Raw genomic sequence first — 15,679 nt, 5'->3', positions numbered from 1 at the left:
CATAATAACCATTGCACTCAGGGCAATCTTCAACAGTTGGCAATTTAATACCTTCCTCCCAGCAATGGATAAAAAACGGGCACCTCCAATGATCTTTATGCTGATGCCACTCTTCCCGACGTCTTTCTTCTTGCTGTTGTCGATATCGATCATTACGCTGACGCCAACCCTCCTGCTGCCTTCGATGAGTAATCACAATGCCAGGTCGAGGAGGTTTTTTGGAACTACTGCTTTCTCCCAGCAACCCCTTACTTCTTGCATCATCGGTAGTTATCCGATGTTGGGGATCCACTGATGCGTTTTTCTCAGCAGCCTCGGACATCAATACCTTGGTCTTCCCTTTGGCCTCCAACGTATTTGCTGGAAAGGGGTGTTGATCAATTTTCATCGGCCTTTGGGCATTAGAAGTACCAAACTTAATTCTCCCAGATTCAATAGCCGATTGTAACTGTTGCCTGAACACCTTGCACTCATTCGTACTGTGTGAAGTTGCATTGTGCCATTTGCAGTACAAGATCTTCTTCAACTCTTCTGCTGATGGGATCACATGATTAGGTGACAGCTTAATTTGGCCCTCTTGAAGCAAAAGATCAAATATTTTGTCAGCCTTGGTGATATCAAAGGTAAACTTTTCTGGCTCTTTTTGACCAAAGGGACAAGATATCGGCTTTTTATTCTTAACCCACTCAGCTAAGCCGATAACTGGTTCTTCATCAGAATCAGAATCTCCTACTTCTTCAACAAATGATACCTTTTTACTCCAATTCTTTTTAGGTTCAAAAACCCTAGTATCTTGATCGGAGATCCTTTGCACAAGATGACTGAGGCTTTCAAATTCCTGAGAAGCATATCTGTCTTTAAGATGTGGCAATAACCCTTGGAAAGCCAGATCGGCAAGCTGCCGATCATCCAGCACCAGACTGTAGCACTTATTTTTTACATCTTGTAGTCTTTGCACAAAGCTCTCTACCGATTCATCATTACGCTGTCTCAATTTTACTAAATCGGTAAGCTTCTTTTCATGGATTCCAGCAAAGAAATACTTATGAAATTATTTTTCTAGATCAGCCCAGGTAATAATAGAATTTGGTGGTAATGAAATGAACCACGTAAATGCCGATCTAGACAAAGATGATGAAAATAATCAAACTCTTAATTCATCTCTGCTAGCTGCCTCTCCACATTGAATAATGAAGCGATTGACGTGTTCCATTGTTGATGTATCATCCTGCCCGGAGAATTTAGTGAAATCTGGTACCTTGTACCGATTTGGGGGAGGAATTAAATCATATGCAGGAGGATATGGAGTCCGATAAGAATAAGTATTGACCTTGGGCTTTATCCCAAACTAATCCTTCATAATTTCTACTATCCTATCGGCCCAAAAAGCATCAGCTTCCAGCTGACGAACTGGCTAAATTTCTACAGGAGGTACCTGCTGATATCCTTCCACATATCTTTGTGGCCCACGATCTCCAGCAATCGGCATATTTGCCGTTACTTGTGGTCCATTAACCTGTTGGAAAGGATTCATCGGCTGAGCTGCCGATGCTTGATTCTGAACACCAGCTTGCATATAACTTTGTTGAATCCCTGCAATCTGTTGATTTTGCTGAACTGTGTGTTGAACAGGTAACTGTCCTGACCAACCATTATTAGAACCCATCGGTACAAAACTCACCGATGGCTGGTAATTTGCTGACGTTGTTGGATAATTATAACCAGCTTGAGGCATAAACTGAACCCCAGTTTGACTCATAACAGGGGCTTTCTACTGAATCGGCAGTAAGCTTGCCGATGGATTTGAACTGGGTGTTTGAACCGCAGGCATCTGGAAAACCCCTGGAGTTGGTTGCACAGTAGTTGTTGTGGCATATTGAGGCACTTGGGCCATCGGCGAAACAGCCAATGGTACAGGAGCTTTTCCTACTGCGTCAAACACTTGAGGTAATCCAGGATTGAAAGCAGATGACCCCGGAGGCATACCATATCCCCACCTATTAGTAGGAATCTGGCTATTCTGAGACACAGGGCCTGACATAGCTGATGCCGATAGATCTGTACTAAGCTGAATTCGTCCTCCTGGTAGTACCGGATCTGATCGTATCGGTGTAGATTGAATATTAGGTAAGCCTGCCGATACTAGAGAAGAAGTAACTTCTGTACCCACAACGGCCGAGGGAGCCGATAGAGTATTGACAGATGCCGGCTCTGGTTGGTGATAGGCAGGCCCAACATAATGCGGTGACGCTTGTCCTTCTTTGAGAGTTCGAACCACAGCATTATGAACAGTATTGGACAACACATTGGAATGATTAATCAAAGCATGATTTACTACAGAATTAACCATCTCTTGAAGTTTACTAGGGTTGGAGTCAAAGGTAACCTGCCGAGGCAACGACAAATCTTGCTTCTGGATAACTTGTCCACTCTTGTTCAGGCTAAACGATTTCAGACAAAGCTGCCTGTATTCTTCTACGGCCTTTTCCATAGCCTGCCTCTGTTCTTCCTTAAGATCTTCTTCTGATACCGCGATAATGTTCCCCGCATCGATCTCGGAATTGAACATATGGATCGGATTGATTGGTCCCACCGAGCGTGCCAAAAGATGTGTTGATGCAAAAGTGGATCTGCAAACACAAAGGGCTAATACCCGAATCGGTATCCAAGGCGTGCCAGTCGATTTGACCTGTTAATCGACAAGGATGAAGATACGAGCACTTTGGTCCTGACAACAGCGATACGCCCGGAAGTCACGGCCAAGAGGTACTCACACGGAACTCGAGGATCGCCGAAGGTCGCACTGAAGCGATGCAGCTCGCCGAATCAATGAGAACTCGTAAAGAGAAAATAATGCAAATTGACGAAGTCGCCGAAAAGTAAGTAGATGCAAATAGGAGTAAAAATTGGTTTTGATATTGATTGATATATCTATTTACATTGCCCCTCACTCTATATTTATACCCTGATCTAAAGAGACACAACCAAACACAACTAGGATACCAAGCCCATATCTAAGGAAACACGTGACTCTTACATGAATCATACTCTAACAAATATAGAAAAGAAAATCAACTCCTATCTATTTCCCTGTCCGCCTTAATTACGATGGAAATGTCACTGTCCTTCTTCCCATCGGCATACCCCTTATTTCATCGGCAATAGTCTTTAAGTCTTCCCTCATCAGCATACTCCTTGTTTCATCGGCAGTAGTCCTCAAATCTCCCTTCATCGGCATACTCCCTGTTTCATCGGCAGTAGTCTTCAAGCCTCCCTTCATCGGCATCACCAGCTATCGGCAACCATCTTTACAAGCTGGCTTTCATCGGCTATCAAAGTATACAGTAACTTTCCCCTTGCCGATTAGTCCACTCCGAACATTTTAACACGTGCAAAAAACGGTGTCAACATTGGTTTTTAGTAAGATGAGAAAAAACACATCTCTAACAACTCATAATACATCCTCCTAATGTTTTAGAACTTGGAAAAAGTCGTCATGTTCAACATAAAGTTAGGTGCTTTCGAGTCGCGCGTATCTTCTATCCCGTGCGTGTTTGTCGGCCAATCTAAAGGTGGAAGGGCGCGGAAAGAATAAAGAGTAGTAAAGGGTTCCTGATGCAAATGTACAAGAGAGAAAGAATATATAAAAGTGGTTAGGATAATTTTAAAATAGTATAGGATTCCTGATGTAAAATTGTCTTCTATATTTTAGGAGTGGATTATTAGAAACTCTTAAAGATGGCCTTCTTTATTCCTTCCAATACTTTATTAGGAGTTGTAAAACTTCGTGTTTTCAGGAAGAAAATATTGGGTACTCTTGGAGATGCTCTAACCACTGTTTTTGTGGTAGCGCTTAGGGTCTGTTTGGATCTACACCTCTAAACTTCAGAGCTAAAGCTCCAAACAGGTGGTCTAAAATTAGCTCTAAACTTTAGCCTACCTCACATTAGAGTTTTATACCTCAAAGATGAGCTAAAGTGCTCTAAAGTTTTTAGAACTCTAAAGTTTAGAGGATATGATCCAAACATGCCCTTAGTTTTTTTTAAACAGGTAGCGCTTAGTTGTTGTCGTAACTTAGTCTAACTTGTCAGTCAGTTTCCCTACTTTAATTTTGTCTATGAGGTTAGACATTTTCTTACCCGGTAATGCTGGGTATAAGGCGTTCGTCCGCCCGGACGGTGCCGATGCTGGGCCGTGACATAGCCTAGTGATCGTTCATTCACTCGCCCTTGCCCCTAACTGTTCTAGAAAAAAGAAAAAAAAACTCAACTCACCGCAGCATCGCGACAGCTCTCCGCAACCACACTCTGCCATGTCACCTTGGCGACCACGCTTCCTTCTCTACCGCGCCTCCCTCTCTATCGCGCGTCCGCTCCGTCGGCAGGTATATCCTCTGCGCAAGAGCACGACAATCTGTATTCCTCCCTCTCCATTGCGCCTCCAGCCCGCTGTAGCCTTTCCTACAGGACCTGCCGTGGCTTTCTCCACCGGAGTAGCGAGCTCCGCGCCACCAGTGAACTCCACGCGCCGACGAGCCTCCATTCCCAAGCAACAAGGAGATATTACGCTGAAAACGTATGTTGCAAACGTATGTTTAAAGTGTTTAAGATGTTTTAGAGATATTTTTCAAGTGTTTCTTATAGATGTTGAAAAAGTAGATCGGGATGTTGCATATGCTGCAAGTGTTTCAGGGGCATATTGCAAGCAGAGTGTTTCATCTGTTTTAGACGTATGTTGCAAGCGTTTTTATCTGGATGTTACATATGTTTCACACATATGTTGCAAAAGTATGTTCCAAATGTTTCAGTTGTTTTATTCTTATGTTGCAGTAAGTGTTTTCATGTTGCTAGTGTATGTTTTAAATATTTTATCTGCTTCAGACATATGTTGCATTTAAGTGTTTTATGTTGCAAGTGTTTCGTACTGTAGAGGTATGTGTTATGTTTAGAGAGTCATGGGGGCACGGTCGGACGCTGGGGCAAGGGGTGCGGCGAGCTAGGGCTGGCAGATGGGACGCACGACGCGCCTACGGTTCCTGTGGACGGGGCGTGCTTGTCCTCGTCTGAACTTCTAGGTCCCGCCCGCGCGGAGAGAGAGGAGAGGGTAAGGGGTAAGGAGTGGCGGCCGCAGCCTGGGTATGCGTGTGGGGCGGGACGAGGCGGACGGGGTAGCATACGCGTGCGGGGCATAGCGAGGCGGGCCGGGGATGGATGTATGCGTGCGGCAGGCGCAGACGAGCGGGCTGGGGCAACAGCATGCACGGGTGTCCGAACACGCTCATATGCTCCGGACGTCCAGGCATCGATAAGCCTAAAGCTAACTTTAGCAGCCTTATGTAAGTAAGTGTGGCAAATGCCAGATGGCCTAATTAAGAGCAGCTCCAGTGTGAAAAAATCAAACCGTCAAATTCATTCATAGATAGAACCGAGCACACTGCAAGCACCGAACGTTGCTGTAAAAAAAGCAAGTGGACCATCTGTTGAGTTCGGAACCATGCCAAACAATACAGGCGGTGTTCGGCTGGCAGGCTGTCCAGCCCACTCACGAAGCACACAGAACAGTATTTTTTTTCCCAGAACAATTCGTCGAAACAGTATTTTAATTTATTTTTCAGTCCTGCCGAACAGGCTAACAGTCCTGAATTCTTTTTAATGCTTATCTTCTTTTTATCAGCTTACACTGGAGCTAACGAACTTTGGAATCTACCGAATTTAAACTTGAAGTCTCGATTCGCACCAGTACTACTCTAACAAAATGAACCATAAACCTAAGCATGTTATGTATTTTTCTGAGTACTGAAGATTGGACAGTGAACATGAACAGGCAAGCGACAAAAGCAGGTGATTTTATTTATTTTGCTAGAAAAACAGCTGAAATTGTTCGTCACAGGGCGAAGCTGACTTGACGATTGTTGTGAAAAAAAGTTGCAATTATATCTAGCTCCTCACAAGAAGAGAGAGAAGCTGACAACGAGTGGAATCAGAACAGAGATTTCTTATTTGACGGTACACTCTTTAAACATGCAAAAACTACTCTTATTACACGATCCACAAGTTACAAGTTACAAGTCTGTTTTATCCACAAGTACTTGTTGCCGAGTTCAGATTAAGCAACAGACCCTTCTGTGGTTACATGGCAACTGATAAAATACAAACCAATCATGGATGCCGTGAACCAAAAAGGAGTGAAGATCTCCATGCAGCCTGAGGCCGAGACCAACAAACTCACTGTCAGATTCAGGTTATTAACAAGGGAGCCCATTGCAAAGGAAGTACAGCTACGTTGTAAATCACACAAACCCTCAGTTCACCTGGCAAGTCTATTGTTATACTCTGAAAATAATGCTAAGTACACCATGCCATTAGTGGGAAAAATCATCGATAGAATTACCGAAAACCAAATACGCGGGGGGAATCTGCAATAGGATGGACCATCACATAATTGTCCAGGATGCGACGACCCGTGCAATAGTTTCACTTCGATAACCGTCTAAAAAAAATAGGCTTCAATAACGATTCAGGCCCAAATCAGAATCCAGATTTGCACATCTTAGTTACTACTCATTTCTAGCACTGCCCGTTGCAACGATTTCGCAAGACACAATGCAAAACATAGGACGGATCAGCAATACTGGTAAGAAAATAACAACACGTTTCAACTCTCACCAAACTAGGCATTTCTTGTAGCGCGAATCAAAGATACCTTGCAACAAGACCGGTTAATCTCCAAGCACATCCGTTCCATCTACAACCTACACATCACAGGTAATACGACGCTTAACATCAGATCATCCTCGACACTCTATGCCTTCTTGGTGGACTTGGCAGCCTTCTTGGGCGACTTGGGCTCCTTGCTCCCGCCGCCGGACGCCTTCTCCGCCGTCTTCTTGGGCAGCAGAACCGAGTGGATGTTGGGCAGCACGCCGCCGTGGGCGATGGTCACGCCGGCCAGCAGCTTCCCGAGCTCCTCGTCGTTGCGGATCGCAAGCAGCACGTGGCGGGGGATGATGCGCGTCTTCTTGTTGTCCCTGGCAGCGTTCCCGGCGAGCTCCAGAACCTGGTCACAAAAGGTAGCACAGCGAATCAGCACCTCAGAAACAATACGCCGTTGCCAGATCAGGTAGAAGCGAAACACACGGTTTAATTGCAGAACGCAAGGGATTCCGTTTACCTCAGCAGCGAGGTACTCGAGGACGGCGGCGAGGTAGACGGGGGCGCCAGTGCCGACGCGCTGCGCGTAGCGGCCCTTCTTGAGGTAGCGCCCAATGCGGCCGACGGGGAACTGGAGCCCGGCCTTCACGGACCTCGTCACCGACTTCTTCCTCGGCCCGCCGGCCTTGCGCCCGGCCGCTCCCTTCTTCACCTTCCCTCCCGCTCCGGCGCCGGTGGAGTCCATGGCCGCAGCTGCGCTTCGAGTGGCTTCGCGGGACAGAGGAGAAATGGCTCAGGAGATTGGAGGGATGTGAGATTGCGAGGTGATCGGAAAATAGCAGGCGACGCCAGGTATTTAAACAGCGCGGCGGCGGCGGTGGTGGGCCAGTCGATCCGCGTGCGAGGGCAACGGACGGTCGGATCTAGAGGGTCGCGGATGGCTGCGATGGTGCCAGCGGGGCACGATCCGTGGGAGGGCTAGCTCGGCCAATAAGGTGCGAGCAGATTCCGGGGAATGCCGAAATATTGCGCCTCCAGTCTCCCGCCCACGAGAAGAGGATTTTCGGCGGCACGCGCCACGGAGCAGGTGAATTGTTTTGGCGGTGGAAAGTGGGCAGCGGCCAACACTGCAGACGAGGAGCCCGATAAATCTGAATTGAGGATCGCCAGATTTTTTGTTTTGCGAATATTAGAAGGAATTAATTTATTCCTAAATTCGAAGCACTAGAAGAGCTCTCAGACTCTTTTTTTTTTAAATAGCAAAAGTATGAAGAGAGTAAGGCAGAACAGAGAGATTTAACACAAGTTTTGAAGCAAAAAAATATTCATGAAAATTCAAACAAAATCAAGCAAGATTTGTAGAGAAATCTTTATAGGCTTTGTTATTTTTACTAACTACTTTTCTTTAGTGTTTATGAGTTTGTAGATAAATCTTTATAGACTATTCACCCCCTCTAACCATCTAAATCCTTCCAAAGAGTGAGTTCTAAGCGGAGGGCTAAAAAGAGAATGCATCTTTAAGGACTACCAGAGTTAGTCAACTTAAGTTGGTCGAACCACTCCGACCGTGGAAGCCTAAACTATAGTAGTCCTCCTCTAGTGACAACTGGACTTAAGTTGGTCGAACCACTCTTGACCTTTGGCGTTCACTCAAGGCCGCCTCAATGGAGACGAAGGTCTAAGTGGAGGATTTGAGCTTCAAGGAACAAATCATCGCATCCTTGATTTGGTTTGCCACACATTGGCATTTCCATCATCTTTTTGTGCTTCCACTTGTGTCCACTTGATTGTACCTGCTTGTGCAGGGGCTTTGTGAACATGTCAAGGAACACCTAAATAAGTACCACACCAAGTTTGGTTCATGATATAAGAGGTGTGGGGGAGTTGTAACATTTGTGCAAGTTTTATGCAAAACAACCATGCGTATTTAGTAGATATTTAATATATTGAAAACTAAGGGTGTGTTTGGTTGGGATCCTGAGCGAGGTAGCTATGGCCAGGCATCCATCTCAACCTTAGGCGTGAAAAATTCAACGCTTGGGAGTTGGGAGTGATGCCTAGACCAAGCATTTGTTCAGACGTATGTTGCAAGTGTTGCATTTGAATGTTTCAAAAGTAGATCAGGTGTTGCATCTTCCCCCTCGCCTTCTACTGGCCCGTCTCGGTGTCTCCTCCTCCTCGTCTTCTGCTACCTCGCGTCGGTGTCTCCTCCTCCTCCCGGCACCGACTGGGCATCCGCCGTCTCCTCCCTCTCTTCTCCATGCGGGTGACACACGAGGTGGCGCGGGCCTCATGTGGGTGTGCAAAATGGCTGCAAGCCCCATGTGGCATGTGAAACGGAATGGAAAAATAATTGCAGATGCGTGCTTCTGAACGCCCCATCCGTCCAGACATCAGGGCGCTCGCAAGCCCAATTTTCTCCTTCACCTCCTCCGTCTGCTGAGTCCTCTTAGGAGTTAGGACGTTGAGCGTAGACGTACCGTACCTGTCCTTTATTTTCTTTTGGCTCCTCCGTCCTCACGTTTGAGTTCGTATACGGGGTTTCTTTTGAATTTTTCATAAATGTCAGAAATAAATAATAAATGTAATATTATGAACCTTTGAATCATTGATCCTACTATATATTAAACAAAACATTTCACTGCTAAATTGTTAATGTAGTTATGATTAGAAACCAAATTGTTTGTTAAAGCCTAGACTGTACGGGTAGTCCAACTAATCAAATCAAACAATTAGTATGAAAAATTGAAAAATAAAGGTATGGTATATTTATGAGTAAAAATATATGATTAGGGAAAAATGTATAAAGGTCGTTTTTTAATTCGATAGTGTTTTAATAGGACATTATCAATATTATTAACAACATTAATTTATATAATAAATGTCATGATTATCATTACCATTGTTATTTTTTATCAACGTTTGATAGTTTTTTTTCTCCTTTTGCAATGTACTGGCGTATTTGCTAGTATATTAATAAGCTCTCATAATATCATAAATTAAATAGGACATAAAAAACTACATAGGTCCATAATTTTCTAAAAAAATTACCAAAAAATTAAGATCAAATGAAAAAAGGGGCGTACCCAGTGCAGAGAGCTCCCGCTCTATGCGGGGTCTGGGGAAGAGTATCAGTGGCAAGCCTTACCCTCGCCTATGCAATACAAGGAGACCGCGACTCAAACCCGGGACCTTCCGGTCACAGGCGGTAAATCAATAAGTTTTTTCAAGTGGCTAAAAAATTAGGAGAATAATTATTGGGTTTATCTAACAGTTTTCAAAACCCAACTCCTAATATATAGAAGTCAATTTTGTATCAGGAGTCATAGACTTTTTTCAAATTACACCAACCATTTTTATACTTACTTTCTCTTTTATACATTTGCATTGTAAACCTTGTCGTTCTCCTTATTCCTTCCCACGTCCTTCAATCATTGGCGGACACATATGCGCGCGCATATTTGCGCATGATTGGGTCAATTTTCCAAGTGCGGAAAGATTAGGAGTTGAGGTAGAGAGTTGTCGGAGAGCATTTTATTTTCAATCTTACCAAAAAAAAATCAAGTTTGAGAGTGTTTTTTTGAAAACTTTTGGAAATGCTCTTAGCAATACCAGTATAACCATGAGTCGCCACCTCCACCCCAGAAGGCTGGTCAAAAGTTTATATAAAGTTTATCTAAAATAACATATGAAGTATTGCAGACTGTTTACCGTAAGACCCAACACTTCACTGTATGCGCATGTATTCATCTCAATCCACATGTGTTGAAGTGAGTTGAGGTGAAATTGAACTAAATTTTATTATATTCCACTCTGATACATGCGGATTAAAATAAATATACATGCATCCAAACACGGCCTAAAGATTCATAGATCCAAATCAACCAATGACGCACCGAAAAGATTTCAGCACGCACAGAATCCCCGAACAAATAAAATGAAAAGAATCGATGCCGGCCTGTGCCGCGCTATAGGTTTGAATTTAGGCCTCTAATTGGTTGTCATGTTGATGTGCAACTCAACAGAAGACAGACAGGGCTGGATCAACAAACTGCCGCTGCCTTCCTTTCTTGGACTGTATGTATCTGGAGCACAAGTATTCAAGTAAATTAGCATTTGTTTCATTTGGGGACGCCGATAAAGGCATATTCGAACATTTATTTTCAACATTTTGTTTGGCATGGCAACGTTGCACTACTGGCGTAAGATGCCGTAACTGCCGGAACATTGGGTTAAGCACTTTCTCTTTGATCATTGGGTTAAGCGATTGATTTTCCTTTAGGCCACGTTCGTTCGAAGGGGAATGACCGCGGGGAAATATTAGCCGGATTCATTATGTAATTTGAATAAGCTTCGGTCAATAGAAATGGTTCGTAGCCCGAATTCAGTTGAACCGAACGAGTCCTTAAGCTTATCATTCGATTAACGGAATACTAAATATTTCAGCCTCTCTAGTCTCAAACGGGAGATAGGTACACATCGCCACAGTTATGCACTTGGTGGCATCCACATCATGGAGTATACTTGCAGTACAGACTGCAGAGGCAACCATCAGGATAAAACAGTTGGTGACGTAGTAATAATGTAGTGTATATCCATTATGCTATAAATAAAAATAATAACCTCTCGAAGCGCGTGGGTAATTTTTATTTTTCCAAGTGAAATTGAGTTCTAACGCTGTAACTGAAGGCCTGATGACACCAACAGCAACCGGAGATGCCATGTCTGATGTCTGGTACTCCTACCGTCTACGAACTGAACCATGGCAGCATCTCCGGCCGGTTACAGAGTGCCGAGGCAGCGCCAGTGATCCTCCGTGAAGGCCACGTCGCGGTGGCGGAGCACGGCCTCGGCTGACACAAGCTGAACGACGGCCGGGGACAGTGGCGCCACGCACAGGCCTCGCCGGCGCAGATCCGTCGCGCCGCCCTCTTCCTCGCCCGTATCCTGCCAACCACAGAACAGAAGCCAAGCTTTCAGTCTCAGCGCACGTCTTTCGTGTGAAGCACGTTGAAAATTTAGACAAAAGAACCAGTCGCTTTATATGCTAGTATATGATCCCGTAATCGGGTACCTGCTGTGACGCTGAAGAAATAAATTCAGGGTATGAGGCGGTCAGAATCTGCAGGAAAAAAAGAAGGATGGTGAAACGGGGACGGAGAGAAACCGTGAGTTGCGTGCTCCTCGTGTCCAAGTGTCGCATGAGTGCATGACCATTCAGTATTAAGCTGATGCAACATCTGCCCACCTGGATCTGCTCGTGGAGATGCTTGATGCAGGTGGCTGCCTCGTGGAGCACTGATGCCGTATCCGTCTGCACACGCGGGTAGATTTTATTCAGGTACAAAAACGCTCTCTTCAGATTGGCGCATGCTAGGCATGCAGATCACAGATAGGAATACACACACAGCATGGGCAGCACAGGTCGACGAACTGCTGGAGCTTTACCTTGCCATACGGGGAGACTAGCTGCTGAAGTGCCGTGATCTTGTCCCCCAGCTTCTGGCTGCTCTTACATGGTGCCTGCACAAAGTATATAATAACAACCAAAAAAGAAAAAAATAACATTCAGAATGCAGAACGTTCAGGTGATGTTGATGTCCGGGATCAGGCAGGCATCGAACCCTGCATGCTGTGCATAGAAACGGGTTTACATGCGAACAAAACAACCTTTGGTTACCTTCATAGACTGATCTCTTGTTGGTTTCGGATTGCAGCGCTGGCCGTGCTGTGGACCTTGTGCTGTCGCTGGCGTCGTTGTCTTGAGCCTCTTTGATCCCCTGAGACGGCTGCCGTCACCGGTCACCGTCTCCCCCGCTGCTGCCGTCCATTTCATCGAGTAGTGCTGACAGAAACAGGCATGTCCAAGACGCAAGCTTAATACTAGAACCATTAGCATGATACTAGTGAAGCTTTCGACTTGAACAATGTGAAGAGAATTACAGCAGCAGCGGCAGTTGGCTGGGTGAAGCTGAGCTGCGAAAACGCAGGCCGGGCCTCGCTGCTGTAGATCGGATTCGCGCCTATTCCTAGTATAGTTCATTCATGCACGATCAGTGAGATTAAATAAACAACGGAAAAAAGTACGAATTTGTTTTTCCATACAGGCGACGTCGTTGAACACATCAACACGCACCCCAAAAAAAAAGTAAAGTACCTAGGCAGTTCTCTGAACCGTGCATAACAAAAAGCGTTTGCGCCTGAAGGCCGTGAAGTGGTGGTGACAAGTTCAGAGAGTCGAACCGGCCATACTCCGCTGCCAGTCTGCTCAGTGCAGAAACAAATTCAGTTACTTATGAAAATGTCCAGGAAGAACACCAAGTCCCTAACGAAGCCTACAGCGACATGGAAGATAGAACTCACATCCTGTCCAGGCCCACGGATCCTGCCGATGAACTAGAGCTCTCGCACCTGGCTGCACGCATCGAAGAAAAACCACGATGACTAGTACATTCCAGAGGCAAACGCGACGAAGAGGATTGTAGGACGGTAGAAGAACGTACCGTAGTTGTCGCCGTACTGCAGCAGGAGCGAGTGCGGCGCAGAGTAGTTCCACATTGTGCACAGATGAAAATCTGATTGGCCTCACCAGTCACCACCTACAAACCAAACGCCATGCCGTGGTCAGAGGAAAGGAATCCAAGAACATGATGGAAACAAGCTTTTTTATTTCGCTGGTGATCCGGCTGCTCGATCAGTTCAGCAACGGAACAGAGCGAAAGACTGAAGAGCAATTCAAGGAAGAGTCGAAGTAGCTAACACATCCCCAGCTTCTAGGCGCCCAGGCAGAAAAACCACAAGACGAATCAGAAACCACATGCCCCAACCCCAAACGAGGCACGAGAGAAGATCATCTATAATAACAACATGCCAGCAACGGGAAGAAAACAAAGACAGAGCCAAGCAGAAGTTCATCTCTCATGATACTGAATTCCCACTAGCTAGCATCGGCCCGGGATGATCTTCTCTCGTGCCTCTTTTGGCTAGCAATGCAAGAGAAGGCCGTGAAAGGGTGGAGCAGTACAGGATCCATTCTTACATGTACCGGCAGCGGCCCGGCAGGCAGGACGATGCAGCAGACGAGCGGAGAGGAACGGAGAAGCGAGCCCGGAGCGTCGGTTAAATACAGAGTGCTAGCTAGGAGTAGGACGTGCGCGCCGACGTGATGATGAGCAGCGATCAATGCGTGGTATCTGCTTGGGCTTCGTCTCCTCGTCTGCTGCCGTTTCCACTCGGACGCCGCTGCCAGAGAAGAGAAGCACGCCGGGGCAACGGAAAAGGGAGGAGCCCACAGCTCAGTGGAATCCTTACCGGATCGATCGATAGAAAGATAGAGAAGGCAGGGGGATTCATTAGCCCCATAAATAGCCATGCCCCTTGTTCTGTACTTAAATAAACAGAAACTCTAGCACTGATCCTGCCGTTTCAGGCTTTTGTTTTCTCCCTGTCCAGCTCCGAAAACCCCTTTGACTTCTTACACGATGATGATGATTAGATGACAGGCTCATCACTAATCCCGCTTGCTAATCACGAATGTAATTCGTTATTGTCACGTACCGGTATCCTTATTCGACAGCCGACTGCCGGGCACCTCGTTGTCAGGGTGGGCGAAAAAAAGATTGAAGTGACAGATTAGATTGTGGCCTAGGCTCTTGTCTCGCTCTGTCCCTTGCTCCTGTGCTGACGAGTGTCACGGCGTAGGGTCCAGTGTTGGAGAGCTCGGACAAGAGATTCCTGTCCTCTCGCCGGAGATGAGATCAAGCAGCCCGGTTAGGAGGCCGGCCAATTGTTTAAGGGACGCGTCGCATCAACGCTGCTCCTGCTCGATCGATCCACCCTCCGTCCGGCCGTGCCTTGTTTCCTCAAACGTCACAACTCTAGGGTTTAGATCATCTCCAAATTCTAAGTTTTTTCACTCTCTCTCTATCACATCAATTTTTGGACGCATGCATGGAGCATTAAATGTATGTAAAAAAAATAACTAATTGCACAGTTTGGTTGTAAATCACGAGACGAATCTTTTGAGCCTAGTTAGTCCATGATCGAACAAAGTTAAATACAAACGAAACGTGCTACAGTGTCCTGATTGCGAAAATTTGCAATCTAAACAAGGCCCTAATCTAGTATGGGAAATAGTAATTGCTTTGTTTTTTCCTCAAACGTCACAACTTCTAGTAGGGAAAATAGTAGAGTACCCCTCAAAAAAAAAAGTAAACTTGCTTTGTACAAGTCAGGAGACGCCATGGATCACAACAGATTGGAGAGGGTTAGAGCTCTGTACTTGGCGTGGGCGCCTGGCAGAGTTCTCCATTTTAAGCTATAGTTCAATTTAGCTTTATCGCTCTATATCCAGAGTCAAAGAGTCAAACCTGATAAATTTGGTTTGCCTTTACAGCCAAGGAAGCCCTTGAGACAAACCAATATTTGTTGTCTAAAATCACCCAGGAATGCGTGTTAGGCGAGCAAAAAACTGTGTTATCTACTTACTTATGACTAAATGAGCACTTTCTGCAAGATTCTGTGCGGACTCGAACCGCCGCGTATTATCCAAAACCGAGAAGATTGTCAGATGAGGAATTTCCTATCCCTCCAGTAGTCTCCGAATTCAGCAAAGCAACCTCAGATCATCAGATGCCCTTTCTCGTCCAGGCTTCCGATTCAGAGTTTCCAGGATAAAAAATGGCTTGTACGAAGACATCACGCTGCTCTCAAGTCTGAAGTCGAAGCAAACACCAGCCGCAAGATTCTTCACGACACATTCTCATACGTATAAGCTCACGAAAACAGGGCAGCTTGCAAAGGATCAGAGGAAAAGATAAAAGGTGCCTGGCATTTCGATACAGGACCCGGATACGCTAAAAACATACACTACTGGACTGGACTGTAGAGAGCTCAGACCTTCTCCAAGACGGCAAAGGATATTTGTTTCATATGACCATCACGTTCTGGTTTATTAGATGCTTCCCGCGGCCAGCATTGCACAGCAAACCTCTGTCACGGCCGCGCCTGCCGTCTCTGCCAATCTATAA

The 15,679-nt window shown here is 45.7% G+C and overlaps 2 protein-coding genes across 2 annotated transcripts; both read right to left on the bottom strand.

The window, feature by feature from the left end:
• Window positions 1-6,634: 6,634 nt before the first annotated feature.
• Window positions 6,635-7,470, bottom strand: LOC136501227 (histone H2A-like). Its single transcript, XM_066496728.1, has 2 exons — window positions 7,171-7,470; window positions 6,635-7,056 (listed from the first exon to the last, which is right to left on the bottom strand). Exons 1-2 carry the CDS (start codon window positions 7,393-7,395, stop codon window positions 6,802-6,804), a joined length of 480 nt encoding a protein of 159 aa, XP_066352825.1. The 5' UTR covers window positions 7,396-7,470; the 3' UTR covers window positions 6,635-6,801.
• Window positions 7,471-11,290: 3,820 nt separating this feature from the next.
• On the bottom strand, window positions 11,291-13,841 carry LOC136501216 (uncharacterized). Its single transcript, XM_066496719.1, has 10 exons — window positions 13,690-13,841; window positions 13,154-13,249; window positions 13,014-13,065; window positions 12,808-12,914; window positions 12,594-12,679; window positions 12,331-12,495; window positions 12,099-12,173; window positions 11,899-11,964; window positions 11,725-11,772; window positions 11,291-11,597 (listed from the first exon to the last, which is right to left on the bottom strand). Exons 2-10 carry the CDS (start codon window positions 13,206-13,208, stop codon window positions 11,433-11,435), a joined length of 819 nt encoding a protein of 272 aa, XP_066352816.1. The 5' UTR covers window positions 13,209-13,249; window positions 13,690-13,841; the 3' UTR covers window positions 11,291-11,432.
• Window positions 13,842-15,679: the final 1,838 nt, after the last annotated feature.

The sequence above is a fragment of the Miscanthus floridulus genome, chromosome 1 (assembly GCF_019320115.1).
Source record: "Miscanthus floridulus cultivar M001 chromosome 1, ASM1932011v1, whole genome shotgun sequence".
Lineage (NCBI taxonomy): Eukaryota > Viridiplantae > Streptophyta > Magnoliopsida > Poales > Poaceae > Miscanthus > Miscanthus floridulus.
The sequence above is the reverse complement of the archived record's forward strand: the minus strand, read 5'-3'. Positions and strand labels throughout refer to the sequence as shown.

Bases quoted from the DNA above. Each gene is read 5' to 3' on its own strand.
- LOC136501216 (XM_066496719.1), bottom strand. From the start codon at position 13,208: ATGTGGAACTACTCTGCGCCGCACTCGCTCCTGCTGCAGTACGGCGAC. The intron at 12,174-12,330 runs GTAACCAAAGGT...TACTTTGTGCAG, and splicing joins CAAGAGATCAGTCTATGAAG to GCACCATGTAAGAGCAGCCA. The intron at 11,598-11,724 runs GTACCCGATTAC...TGTGGTTGGCAG, and splicing joins TTTCTTCAGCGTCACAGCAG to GATACGGGCGAGGAAGAGGG.
- LOC136501227 (XM_066496728.1), bottom strand. From the start codon at position 7,395: ATGGACTCCACCGGCGCCGGAGCGGGAGGGAAGGTGAAGAAGGGAGCG. The intron at 7,057-7,170 runs GTAAACGGAATC...TTTTGTGACCAG, and splicing joins TCGAGTACCTCGCTGCTGAG to GTTCTGGAGCTCGCCGGGAA.